This window comes from Sturnus vulgaris, chromosome 2, assembly GCF_052056855.1.
Source record: "Sturnus vulgaris isolate bStuVul1 chromosome 2, bStuVul1.hap1, whole genome shotgun sequence".
NCBI classification, from domain to species: domain Eukaryota; kingdom Metazoa; phylum Chordata; class Aves; order Passeriformes; family Sturnidae; genus Sturnus; species Sturnus vulgaris.
In genome coordinates, this window is record NC_142244.1 from 52,583,301 (window position 1) to 52,597,705 (window position 14,405).

At 43.0% G+C, this 14,405-nt stretch overlaps 1 protein-coding gene across 1 annotated transcript in view; it reads left to right on the forward strand.

Moving 5' to 3' along the window:
• The first annotated feature begins 2,203 nt into the window (after positions 1–2,203).
• The window catches only part of KL (klotho), a 45,626-nt gene continuing 33,424 nt past the window's right edge, over positions 2,204–14,405 (forward strand). Inside the window, exon 1 of the mRNA XM_014889759.2 lies at positions 2,204–3,010. Coding sequence (XP_014745245.2) covers positions 2,204–3,010 — 807 coding nt within the window. The remainder of the gene's footprint in view (positions 3,011–14,405) is intronic.

The following is a 14,405-nucleotide window of genomic DNA, read 5'->3' on the forward strand; positions in this document are numbered from 1 at the left end:
TTGGCTTCGGGAGTACAGTCCACTGTATCCTAGTTTTTGGGTAGCGTAGTCTTCTTCAGAAGTTGTCTAGACTGACTTAGAGTAACACCATGAGGCTACTTTTTTTCCTTGACTGTTGAGAGGCTCTGGAAGAAAGGAGCTCCCTAGTGAAGGAGCTTTAGTTCAGTGTCTACTTATTGGTGCTGCCCAAGTACAAATAGGTTTGATCTAGGTTTTGGTTAATAATTAGCACATGAAAAAAGAATGCACCATGATGTATTTCAAAATCTCTTGTGTCCCTATATACTCAATGATTTTTTTTCCTTTAAATATTAGCAATAGACTTACGTGTTTTAGGTGGTGTTGTTTCTGAGACATGCCTGAGACATTCCAATTTTTAAAATACTTTGTCAGCAAGATCCAGTGAAGACATTATGCTTCCCTTGAAATCATATCTACAGCTGAATGGAAGCCTGGCTCTCCACTCCTTGCACAGGGACAATTGCAGCAATGCCCCAGTGCACTTAACAACCTATCTCCAGTTTCTACAAGTAACTAGCAGGTGATGCCAACACCTTTTTCTGTTGTTGAATCTGAAGTTGTCATTTACTCAGACTGTAATGAATTGCAGCACCTTCTCAGACTGTATCCCAAACTCACTCCTGGAATGTTCAGCCTTGGTTCTGGGCCTCTCACCTCCTCTTCCTGCCCTACAGACTTCCTCCTTTAGGGAAGGGCTGTCAATGGTCCACTGCACTGTTCAGATCTGCATCTTCCTAACATGGCAATTAATTAATTGCCACAGTGGAATACTTACTCCAGTCCTGTCCTCTACATCTTTGGTCTCTTTAAAAACAGCACAAATCAATCCCCAAAACTGATCTGGATCAGTGCAGAAAACGTGGAAGTTGGAAGTTCTAGAAAGGAGCATGGCAAATGCCCTGCCTGTATTTGGGAGAGGTGAGAGCCCATCCTGTGTACAAAAGAAGACCTTCATTAGTTCACAACTGGCATTTAAATCCATTGCCTCATTATTAGTGATTATCTGCAATTTTCCCCTGAGGGTGTTTATTTTCTAAAAATAAAAAGGAATTATCTAAAGGCCTTCATTCTGTAGTTAAACACCAACCTTATCTCCTGGGAACATCTCTCTGTGCCTAACAGCCTGTCTAGTAGATGTATTTTATTCTTAGGTGTCCCAAATCACACCACTGATTACCAAGTTCTGCAATATGTTGGGCTGTTTCTTCCTTCGCAGTCTTGGTTGAATTATTCGGTCCAAAGGCGATGCAAAGGGCAGTTTGAGACTGCCCTTAAAGAGCAGTCTATGCTCACGCCTGCTCAGTTGGTTACAAAATGTAACTCAGTAATCAAACTTAGCTCGCTTTGTTTCCTCTCTGTAAAGATCCATGAGGCATTTCTAACTGGAACTTGTTTTCTGTGCAGCAAGCAACCAAATATACCAACCTCCTACTCTGGGAAAGAAAAGTGTTGTTACTGAGAGGTGACAGCCCATGAATTCCCGGGGAGCGGGTGAGGAAGGGTGAGTGTATGATGTCCTTGGACAGTGAGTTTCTCTGCAACTGCTGCTACATGAGAGAATGCAGGTGCGATGTGTCTTCCTAAGGTACCACGACGGAAACACTGAGTGAAGGGAAAAGCGGTTTTATTTCTTCGCCTGTCCGCACCCCTCCAGCCCCCGCCCCGCGATCGCTCCCCCTTCTCGGTGCGGCGCTGCCCCACGGACTCCCCGACGGCGGCACTGCAGCGGGACACCGGAGGGTGCCACGCTCAGCCCCTCGGAGGGGACGGATCCGGCCATCGAGGGCTCTTCCGATGGGAGGAAAGGCAGCAGGGCAGCGGCGAGGGTCCCGCCTCCGAGGGGGCACCGGAGCTGCAGCGAGGTACGGCGCCCGGCGGGGCGGGCGAAGGACTGCGGCACCCCGCCTGCCGCCCGCGGACCGGGATCTCCGCCTTTGAGGGGCCGTGGGGGTACCCACGGGCACCCTGAGGGGGCAAGACGGTCTACCTCTCCTGGAGGAGCCCACGCCCCGCTTCCCCCCCTCTCCTCCCCGCCCGCCCCGTCTCACGTCCTGGCTCCCGCCCCCGGCGGCAGCTCTCCCCGATGGAGCCGGCTGGGAAGGATGCAGGCGGCAGCTCCGAGGTAATTATTAATGGCCGTGCCCACCGGGGCGGGAGTAGGGGGGGCACGAGGTGAGATAAAATGGGGCGGCGGGGAGCTGGGAGGCGGGGGTTGTCGTCGCGGAGCCCCGCCGGGAGCATGGCCCTCGCCGCGTCGCTGCTGCCACCGCTGCTGCTGCTGCTGTTGGGGCGGCCGGGGCTGGGAGGGCCGGGACAGGGCGCGGGCACCTGGTCCCGCTTCGCCCGGCTGCCCTACCCGCAGGACCAGCTCTTCCTCCACGACACCTTCCCCGACGGCTTCCTCTGGGGCGCGGGCAGCGCCGCCTACCAGACGGAGGGCGGCTGGCGCCAGGGCGGCAAGGGCGCGTCCGTCTGGGACACCTTCGCCCACCGCCCGGCCACGCCGCCGGCGGCCGCCCCGCCGGGGCCCGTGGGCGGCGACGTGGCCAGCGACAGCTACAACAACGTGTTCCGCGACGTCGAGGGGCTGCGGCGCCTGGGGGTCTCGCACTACCGCTTCTCGCTGTCCTGGGCCCGGCTGCTGCCCAACGGGACCGCGCCGCCCAACCCCGCCGGGCTGGCGCACTACGGGCGGCTGCTGGCCCGCCTGCGGGAGCTGGGCGTCGAGCCCGTCGTCACCCTCTACCACTGGGACCTGCCGCAGGCCCTGCAGGACGCCTTCGGCGGCTGGGCCAGCCCCGTCCTGCCCCGGCTCTTCCGCGACTACGCCGAGCTGTGCTTCCGGCACTTCGGCGGGCAGGTGCGCTACTGGCTGACCATGGACAACCCCTACGTGGTGGCCTGGCACGGCTACGGCACGGGGCGGCTGCCGCCCGGCGTGCGGGGAGGCCCGCGCCTGGGCTACCTGGCGGCCCACCACCTGCTCCAGGTAAATGGCGGCTGGCGCCAAGGGGCCCGGCGGCTCCTGGGCCGTGCCAGGGTGCCGGGTGTGCAGGCCACCCTCAGCCCGCCCCACCGGCACACCTGTGCCCTGCTCCGACACTGGCGTGGAAAAGAAACCCGCGTGCCCCACAGAGTGCGGGCAGCAGGTCTGTGGGCAAAGGAGGCAACACTCATGGTGTAAGGCGACTGAGCTGGTGGAGAGGTGGAGAGTTAAAGAACTCTCGGTGTCTTGCAGTGCTTCTGGGTGGGGGAAGGTCTGCAGTCCCTGGACTGTGCCAGTCCAGTGCTGCCTTTCTAAGGTGGAAGTTCTTAATGTGACTGTAGAGGGAATTTGCGTATTTGATAAAAAAGGCTTACTGAGTTAATGGAGATGCTAGAGGTGGCCAAAATGTCGTGCGGAGACATTTTCTTGACAAAGCATGATGGTTTTTTGAGCGGGCGCTTTTTGGGAGAACAGATCCTTAATTCCCCGGTTAGTCTTGTAAGTGGCACAAGTAGTTTGCTATACGTAAGTTTTATTCTGTGTATTTATATGGTGTAATTGTAGTATTTGCTGGGAGCAACCCGTGAGTATTTTCAGAGAAAATTAAGCAGAAGTGTGTACAAATCCTTCCAATGACAGGAAAAAGGATTCAACCTGTCTAGAATGGGGTGGTTATTTAGGCATGATCTCTTGTATTTTAATATACATTCACAAATTCTGCTAATGTCTGTCTGCTCAACACACACTTCCTGGCAGGAGTTGTATCCTAATGAGCATTGTGTATTAGATGTGAGCATGAAGAAAACATCCAATGCATATTTGACTTTTTTCCACTTTCCTGTATTACTTCTGCATTCTTGAATGCTACAAGTAAGTCAAAGGGAAAATAGAGATGGAGAAAATGTGGGTAAAATTTCAGGTTATTTTCCTCATCCTGAAAACTTTAAGCTCTTCATGTAGTTACCATGGTGTGTACTTGGCCATATTTCATGCTTGAGTATATCTGCATCACCATAGTATCAGAGTCCCTCATAATGTCAAGCACGTTCTCATAAAAGCTCTGTGAAGGAAGATACTTTTCTATTTAATAAATGAGAAACAGAGGCACAGTCTTGCCCACACCATGTCAAAAGTGTAATTAAACCCAGGAAGGCCTACCAATGCTTGCTTTAGTGACAGAACCGTAGTATTTAGTTCTGTCCCAGTGACTGTCAGTCAGGATTTGCACATCAGCGAACATTTCTTTTTACATGCAGTGGAAGGCAGCAAGGTACCACTTTTGCCCCCCACATTTTATGGAAAAGGAGCTGAAACACAGATGCAGTTAAGAGCCAAAGTGGCCACTGGTTGCTAGTGCCCTTTTCCTGGTGTGTGATCGTTGTAGCATATTTGTCAGTTACAATATACTTCCAGCTCTTCTACAAGTCGTATCCCCACATCTCAAATCACCTGCAGAGAAAATCAGGGACGTGCATTGTGTGCAGAGGAGCTCACATCCCTGACTTCTCCAGGAAAGAGTCTTCGTAGAGGCAGAGGTAGAACCTAGCTCTTCAGTACAGAGAAGTGAACAGCTTTAGCCTGAGCTCCTCCTTCTTCTTTTTACTTCTGTGTAGCACATTAATATTAGACCTTTCAACTTGTGCAAGCAATGATGCAGGAGGAAGCTACATAGTACAGCTTCTTCACAGCCTGATATCCATGGAGAAAGTGTGTGCATTTGTGTAAGAAAGGATTAAAGTTCTACCATAGATGATCAAGAGAGAATTACATTTCATGCATAAATTAAATTGTTTGACACAGTTCTTGAGTGATTGACTTTGCAACTTGAATGTTGTTCTTTAATGTGTGTCTGTGGCTTGTTTAGTTTCGTAGGTGAGTTTGGTCATTTTTTAGGAGCATGCACGGCTTTGGTTTGTATCAGAAGGGTGCACAGATGTGCTGCTTTATCACATGAGCTGCAGGATGTGTGCAGCACTGGACAGTGTTGCTGAGAGGATACAGTCCTCTTAGACCCACTGCAAAAGATGTGGCTGAATCCTCTCACCGGAAGAAAACCCCCTTTCATTGTCTAACCTTTTGCTCCTTATGTTCTAAGATCTGGTCCCTGGTTTCTTCTTAATCTTTTTCCCTTCTCTTTGTCATTCTTGTTTTTTATTTTTTTTCCAAGGAAATTGAGTTTGCAGAACATGTTTGGGTTGTTTTTTTTTTGAAGTTAGAATTTGTTGTCATAATTGTTTGTTTCTCAGCAAATATGCAGACTAGCTCTTAATACGCATGATTTCTGATTCCCCCCTTATTTACAATATCCAGTTTTAAATGTCTTCTCTCTGCATTTATTCAAATCAAAGACTTGCATAAGTGGAAAGCTACAGCTAATGAAAGCTGATGCCTCCTCATTTATTTTGCTGGATGCTAATTATGTTGAAAAGCAAAATAATTTCCTTTAAGTTCTTTAAAATTAAAAAAATATAAATGTGAATTTGGAGCTTTGGTTTTTTGAGCGACTTATTTATTATCTGAAGAAATAATCAAATAAGAGTTTGATTCAATTTAGCTTGTTCAATTCAGAGCTGGTGAAAACAGGGCAATGAAGTTTGATTTAAGTAATGCTGTTTGAATTCAGCTTGAATGGATTTCATCATATTGTACTGAATTTTTTAATTACCTCTCATTTTTATGAACTTCCTTAAGTGAGTCGTAACAGATGCTAAATTGACAGAGACACTTTTTTTATAGGTAGGACCAAATAAAAATAGTGTAAAAAAACTTGTAAGGAAAAATGATTTTATTAATGTATCCTTGGTGTGTTCTTGAGAGATGTTCATCAGTATTCAGTGAAAGTTTCACCCTTTTCTAGTATTTCCACTGACACTTGTCGCTTTTGATATGTCTGAACCCTTCAAATGTGGTAAGAAATGGAGGAAGCTGTTCATGTTTATTCACAAAATAAATGGAATGGATCAAGTATATTTCATAAAAGTTGGCATTCTCTCAAGTCAACAGCCAGAAAATTTAATGCCAGCAATCTGTCATATATATATGATGCATCTTTTTTCTCCAAATAGGAGTTGAGAGAGGTCAGTGTATTATGTTCTGGTTTTTGCAAATGCGTTTTTTCATTAATGGTTCACAGTATGTTGTCTGAGTTGAACATACTTGGATTTACTCATTATAAACAGCATTTGCAGAAACAGAAGAACACGTCGTTTCCCTGAAGAAGTGAGTGGAACTGCTGCCTGGAAACCAGTCACATAGCAACAGACTGATTTCTATTCCAAAACTCTTTCCAAAACAGAAGGTAAGTACTCTTTCATTGACCTTCAGTGCTAAACCTAATAAAGTATCAGTAGTTTCAGCATAGGAGAGTGGTCTTTTCTTGGTGTGTATTGTTTCTTTCAAAATTGAGACAGCCCTCAAACTTTCACTCAGTGCAAATGGAATGATTTGGGATTTTCCTGAAAGTAACATAGCTATCATACTTGTGAAGGCATACCTAATTTTTAGAAAAAGGGAAGAATACTGCTAAGTAATAGTGTTTGTTTTTTTTCCTATTCTTGCTTTCTTAAAGCATAATTAAAAGAAGAACCAAGAAGAAATTGATTCTTACCTGGGTTTGAGTATTAGTTGGGTGGCATATGTTTACACTAGTGATTATTCTATTCATTAATCATTTGAATCAGGTTTCTTTCAAATACCAGATTTGACAAAGAGGTGCAGTCAAACCATGGTGTAAGTTCAGGTCTGATGTGGCAGTTTTCTGTGCCAGTAGCTGCCAAAAGTCAGGCTATTATCACAAATTATATTAAAAGCTATAGTGAGTTGTTTTTACGCTTTAATCATGAAAAGAAAAAAAATGCATTGAATTTAATTTTAAAATTTGATAAACAGAGGAGTTTGAGTTTCAAGAATACTTGTTTTATTAAAATGAGCTCCAAAGATAGATGATATAATTTTCCTTTTGCCATTCCTACCTGATTCCCTACACGTTTGTGAAAGGATTGCTCTTTTCAAGTATTCCATTGTAACAAAAAAGCAGTTTGTTACCTTTACAGACTACTTTGATTTTTACTCATAGAAATACCAGGACTTCATGGAGAATAAAGTGTTGCCATGGAAGAGTGGATCTCCCTCAAGTGTGAGGTTTCCATAACTTGAAAAGCTTTTTAGAGATTATAGTAAATCTTTGCAAAACTCAGCAGGCAGGACCAGGAAAGACCACACTGAAGTGACTGAAATGGAATGGAAGCAGAATTTGTTTGTTCTCTGTGTGGAAGAAAACCAGGTCAATCCTGTAGGTATGTTAAGTCCCACCTCAGCTCTTTTGCAGTTCGTTATGAGGATGGGATTTCTTGAGAGTCTGTTCATTTTGAGGTTTTGAGTGCTTGGTAGCTGTGGCTGTACAGCTGTGAATCTTGGTAAATTCTATTGACAGCCCTAAATCTGTGTTTTCATGTCTCATTTTAAGTGCCACCTGCCTGATTTCTAATCATCGTTGTAGCTTTTGCTGGAGGCACCTAGGTAATAGTTCTGGTTCTGTCCAAGGTAGTCTGGTATGCTTCGTTTTTAGATAGAAGTTGTTCATGTTGGGCAGGGCTCTGCTCAGTGCTGGGAAGAGAATGACTACTGGTTAACAGCAGTTGGATGCAGATTAGGGCGTTTAGATTGGCAACATAGAATTCACATCTGGTAAAATCTCACTGGGTACATGAGTGTAAAGCTCCTTGATACTGTTCAATTTTGCATAATAAAGCCTCATAAGGTGTGAGATATTCCTTGTTCTTCCCTTCAACCTCTCTCCCAAGCAGAAGAGATTCTGTATTTGTTGTAGTTTTGGGGATTCCAAAATGAAGCGTGTGGTAGAACTCATGTCACTGTGTATTCCTTTGTATTACAAACTTTTCCAGTTTCCATTCACCTTGTTACTATATATAATTCCTAGGTGTAATTGGGACCTGGGAAATAAATCTAGTGAAACATCTGTTGTAGTTTAAGATAGTTCACTAGTTTTTAGTGCCTGCATTTCCTTTTTGGCTGAAAGCTAGGAGCTCTTAAGAGCTTTTTCCATTATAGGTCCAGTAGACACCTCTGTTGTGCAACCATCAGCAGTTGGAAAGTGCAGAGATTGTCCTTCCTTTTGAAAATGTTGTCTTCTGTAAAGAAGAAATGCTCTATCATGTGAGAGTAGGTTGTTTCACTCATAATATACCCATCTTCTAGAAGGTCAAATTGATTTCTCTTGCTTTGGTTGAAATTGCACTTACCTTAGGTTTGTTCCTCACACTTATTAACTCTTTCTTAATAGCATCTTCTTCCCAATGTGCTCTGGGAAACAAACTATTTTTCCCTTCATCTTTCATTATTTCTTCAACTAGTTATAAGCAGTGAGTATGTCAATACAGCTGGTGGCAATGTTGGCAAGCAGTGACCATTAGGACAGGATGTAGGCATTTAGAAGCATTTCATTTTAATGATTTTGGTTACTGTGATGCATATCCTTCTTACTGTGGGAGAAACAGGAAAGAGCAGATGTGTACGTAGACACATCTGTAGTTCACTTAACTCCAGTTGAAGAGTCTTGTGGCTTTCAATTAGTAATTGGCAGAGTTCAAAGGCAGTTTGTTAATCCCCACAAATGAGTGTGATTTGTGTGTTGGGTTGTTGCTGATGAACAGATGAAATGCTGAACTTAATCTGAAGGTGCAGGGCCAATGTTGGCAAAGTTTTTAAAAAGCCAAGAAGCCAGCAATCAAAGGAGTCTGCTTGTACAGACTTCTAGGTAAAGAAATGTACCCAGAAGAATTTATTCTATTTTTTAAAATTCCAATATGGTAAAAATAAAGAAGAGGAAATTACAAAGACATGCTTCTGAAGAAGTAGAGCGGGTGACCTGCACATACAATGATGAGACATGGTTGAATGGGGCTTTGGGCAGCCTGGTCTAGTGTAAGGTGTCCTTCCTGCCCACGGCAGTAGGGTTGGAACTAGGGGCTTTTAAAGGCCCTTCCAACCCAAGATATTCTGTGATTCTATGGCAGGTTTTAGCAATTAAAGAATGTGTTACCACTTTTAAATATTAAATAAAAACTCATGCTTGCATATTTGCCTGCTGAAGTATATAGAAAAATATCACAGTCAAAACTGTGCATGTTGATTTTAGATTAAATCAGAAGAATGGAACTGAAGAATATGGTTGTAGACAAAATTCTCAGGATCCTTAGGAAATTAATGAAATGAAGATTAGACAGATCTCTGAAAGAGAAGGTGACTCATTGAATATGACCATGAAAGAAGAGACTGGCTTCTGGAGAAGAGCTGAATTACTTCACATGAGAGAAAATGGGTCAGAAGGAGATGAGTTGTCAAGAAGGAAGAATATCTAAGTACAAAAGGAGAAATGGATAATTGGCCATTGCAAGAGACTGGAGCCTTTGGAAAAATGGCATGAGTAGAAGATGAATGATACCAAAGAAGGGAAGGAATTAGACTCCCATTGTTGCTTTCTGTAAGTACTCCTGAACATAAATATCAATGACAGGAATAAAATTCAGAATTAAAAGACCATATACATACACACACAAAAGGATATAAATACAGTTAGATTGACTCTTAGAAGTCATGGATAGCTTTGGAAGAAAGAGGTGCTGGAATGGCCTTTCAGTATTAATGGTAGGAACAAAAATCTTTTAAGACAGCTAGAGCAGTTTGGGAAAATAGACTTGATGCATTTAGTGGCAGTGGAGGTTACTGTAGAATGTGAAATCTTCCTGTTTGCTTTGCAAAATTCTTTACAGTGATATAAAGCATGGTCTAAATCTGAGAACATCGTTCATGAAAAAAACAAAATGCAATCTATATTAACAGTAAACAGTTTGTTTAGTCTATCAGTGATGACATCTTCTGGCTTGCTGTAGCTTCAGCTCTTATCTGAGAGCACAAAACACTCATAAGAGGCCTGGCCTGTTAAGTTTGTGGTGTGTCTCCCTGGAGATTTTTCTGGGAGGGTCCTTTGAGATGCACAGTGGAGTAAGAAAAAGGACTTTAAAAATATCTAGATTTGGCTACATTGAAGCCCATTTATGTTGCTCTATCTTTATGTATATTTAGTTTGAGAAGAGAGAGACTTCTGTATTATGAAGAATAGCAAAAGTTTAAAGCTTAGTTTTGTTTTGATTCTGAAAAAATCCCCAACCCGTGTTCTAAATTCTCCCAATTACTGAAATCTTTACAGATGCTGTTTACAACGGTTGATATAGGAACTGAGAGACTGAGGCCACAGGTGGTTCCAGTGACACCTGACGGCAGGATCTCTGTGACATCTGCATGATGGAAAGCACGAGGGCTTTTCCCATCTCAGGATCTGGCCAGCCTGGGGGGCTGAAAGACCAGGCAGTGCTGCAAGACACTCTGCAACACATTCTTCAGTGATGGAGGGAGGGAGCTGACAGGGGGCCATGCACATTGCCAGGGGACTGTCACTTCAGTCTGCACATGATCAGTTTGTTACCTGCACATTAGCTCTCATACTGACAGCTGAGATCTGACTTTTGTTTTCAGTCACAACTCCAAAGACAGCTGAATGGTTCAAAACTGGCTGGGAGAGACTATCCTATGGAAATGCCTTTCAATTTTGTGAGTCCAAAAGTCAACCCAGGAATCCTTTTCTAGGTTGATCAGTTTAATGCTCTTACTAAGGGCTAGAAAATGTTTGTACCACTGAGATTATGTTTTACAAGATTTTTCTTTACAGTTGGGAAGACAGTAGCGTCTGTTTTGATCCTGCTCCTAGAAAAGACTTCAAATGGTCAGGTGGGGAAAGGGGACAGACCTTTAGCGGCTGGTCACACACTCTGGTAAGAGTTCACAGTGATTTTCCAGTGCCTTTTCTCAGTCAGCTTTTTTCTTGTTCTGTTGAATATGTAGTAGCTCCACTGGTTCAGTTGTTTTTCAGAGCTGAGGGCAAAGTTTACTCAGTTTGTTTGTTTAACTTCCAGAGTTTTAAGAAATGAAATAATTTTTTTGCTGCAGGTGTGGAACTGTTGAACATAGTTATTGATTAATGATTCTAATTATGGTTCCTTAGACATGTATGGAAATGGTAGAATTATGCAGCATATCTTTTCTTTTGAGAAAGTAGGTTGGAAAAATACTGCATTGTCAGCTCAGTGATTTTATTTTTGGAAAAGTTTTTTTTGTAAGTAATAACATATTGCTTAAAAATCAATTGAACAAATCTGACCTCATGGTTGAAAAGAAAGTTCAGCTGACACCTTGCTGTACAGTGATGACATGCTCTTTATAACACACTTACTTAATTCCTCATTTATTTTCCTCTCATAATACTGTGTTAACTTGGGTACAAATGATGCTTGCAGAGAGAGCCACCACCACACCAGAATGTTCATGACCAGTTATGTACCCCCTCAGGAGGCAAAATCCAGGCCAAAAAGAGTTGTAACAAAACACAAGAAGGAGGAGTATTGGGAAAACAGATAATGCATGAGGATCTGGTGAGATGGGGGTGACTGGCCAAGACTGGGAATGCAGGAGCTGGGTTTATGAGACAATACTCCATTTTTGTGTGTGTATTTAGCATTAAAAATTAAACCCAGCATGAAATTAGATGCCTGGAGTCCTCAAGGATGGGGTGTTTGTTCCCTGTTTCAATTTTTTAATAAATGTCATATGAATTATTTTGAGGAAGCTGACTGGTGGTTTACAGAAATCACAGACCATGATTCACGAGGATGGGGCCTGCTTCAAAGTCTGTCTTGGCTTATGGTGCCCACTTGCTGTCCCCACGTTGCCACCAGCCCTGGGAGTGGGGGACACCGTGAGTAGCCTGCTAAAGAAATCAGGGATGATATATTATGTCTGGGTTTCTCAAAGGAGCTTAAGGAAAATAAGTGAAAATTGATTTTCCCTTTAGCTTTTTGGGGAACCCTGTCGCTTTCAAGCAGTTAAGTAAATTAGCAAATTGAACAGATGTATTCCTCTTATCTCGAGGAAAATGTGCATTCCCATATTCAAACAGCATCTCTGCGTATGAAATGCAAGACCTTGGAAATACACTGAAGGAGCTCTTGAACTCAGTTTATCATCCTACTTCCCTTGCCAGCTATGAAGACGTCTCATGTATTGAGAGAGGAGAATATTGGGGTATATCACGCAGAGCAGGGAACAAAGCTGCGGGAATGTGATTCAGCTGAAGTTTTGCGTCTTAATTATATACTTGGTGGAAAAAAAAATCCTATTTTCTTCATACCCCCCTGTCATATCAACTAGCTCATTCTAATCTTCCTAGTACCTCCCAAATTCACAAAGGCATATGTCATTAGAGCAAGTTGGAAAGATCTAAAACCTTTGAAACTGGAATTTGCTGATTCATTGAAAGTAAAATGTTTGACAGACTTTATTTTCCAGAAAAAGTTGAGAACTAGGGGAAATAAATATCAATAATTTTATTTTGCTATAGAAATTCTTGAGTTTCCATTTTAATATGATACTGAAAAATTAATTTTGATGTAGTGAGTCAGTCAGTCATTTCACACTCTGCCTTCTGTATTCTTACACTGGATGAATGCCCACTGCTTCAAACTGGGTCAGTTTACCCTTGTGAAATTGCTGTTTAACCTGCTGCAATATGAGTGACTTATTGAAACTGCAGATTGATGCTTTTTATTCTTTGACGAAAGAAATAAAATGGAGCTGTCAGGACAGAATTCTCGCGCTGTAGTGGTTACTCTGTGTTTCATATTTGTAGCTGGGCTGCTTGTGCCACTTCTGTGTAAAACTGTAATTATTCAGTCATTTATCCAGCTCCTCTTTCCTATTTCTGGTAAAAAGAAAAGTGGTTCTTGAAGGAGGCAGTTGCTTAAAAGGGAGAAAAATTCTAATAAAAGCAGCATCAAATTCACAGTCATTCTGATTCTGAGTATTAGAACCAGCAAACTGTAGTAGCACAGGGAAGTTCAGAAACAGCCTTTTTCCATAGCTCAGCTTTGGATAATGAAATTGAGACCACTTCAAAATTGGTTGGTGGTGAAATGGTTATAGCAAGAGCTTTGTAACAGTAAGCCATGACAGGTGGAAACCCTAAACCACACCAGTCAGATCTCACTTTACCCAAGCTGGACTCTTCTGGAGAGTAATGTTTCCTGTATTACTGATTATTTGGAATAGGTTTGTAGAAACCAGAGGGGGTGAGCATTGGTCTGGATTAGATACTAATGCTGGCCTGTGGGAGCTGGTTTTGTTAACTCGTGATCAGGAAAGAATTTAAATTGTCAAGGAGCAGTGCTGGTTTTTGTTAGGCCTCTTTTTTTCCCTTTCTCTGTGCCGTGGCCAGGCTCCCAGGATCACTAAGGCATTTTACCTAAATAATTTGCCTTCTGTTACAAAGGTTTAGGGTTGTGATGATATTTTTGCTTTTCCTGGTTTATTCCTGTGGCTCACTATGACATCTGGAGCATTTGGTATGGTTTTGTGGTGTTAAATATCTGGCTTTTTGGCTCATAATGCCATGAACATAGGATAACAGAGTCATGGGATAGTTTCTGTTGGAAGGAACTGTAAAGATCATCTAGTTCCTAACCCCTTGCCATGATGTGACATCTCACCCTCAAGGGGGAGGGAACACCCAAGATTCATGGATGCTCATGGTTGAAAAGGAATGACGACAATCAGAGAGTCCACAGCTTATCTTCTAGACTTCTATATGTGGGAAGGGATGTCTTCTGCTAGATCAGGTTGCTCAAAGCCCTGCCCAGCCTGACCTTGATCAAAGGAATTGCACATCCACAGCTTTTCTGGGCAACCTGCTCTACTACCTCACCACCTACAATATTGCAGGCAAATACAGACCCAAGGCATTGCAATAACAACAAGGTGGGTTGGACACCCCTTGTAGTTACTCTTCTATTGTTCTCCTACAAGTATAAGAAAATAGTACGTTCTCAATCCCCACATTATGTTTCTGGTAAAATTAATTATTTACTCCACTCCTGAATAATTCACTATTGTTTTGTGCAGTAACTATACAGAAGGTTTGGAAGCACCAGCCCAGAGCATTTTGTTTCTCAAAATCTTCAAAGACTAGAATATGTAGAGAAGACATATATATATATATATATATAGGCAGTGGGTATAATTCTGGAGTGTGGCCAATGAAACCGCTGCAGTTCTGCACTTGAGGAATGACACTGCTGATGTAAATGCTGAAAAAAATGTACATTATTGCAACTATAGCATAATGTAGTAGTAGCTCGGATACAGCTAAATACCTGTTCTAAGTGAAAAAGTTGTCTTTTGTTTTGTTGACTGTGAAATGGATGGTTTAACTGACGAGTAGTCTGGCAGATATGGAAGTAATTTTTTTATCACCTTGCATCATCCAGATTGA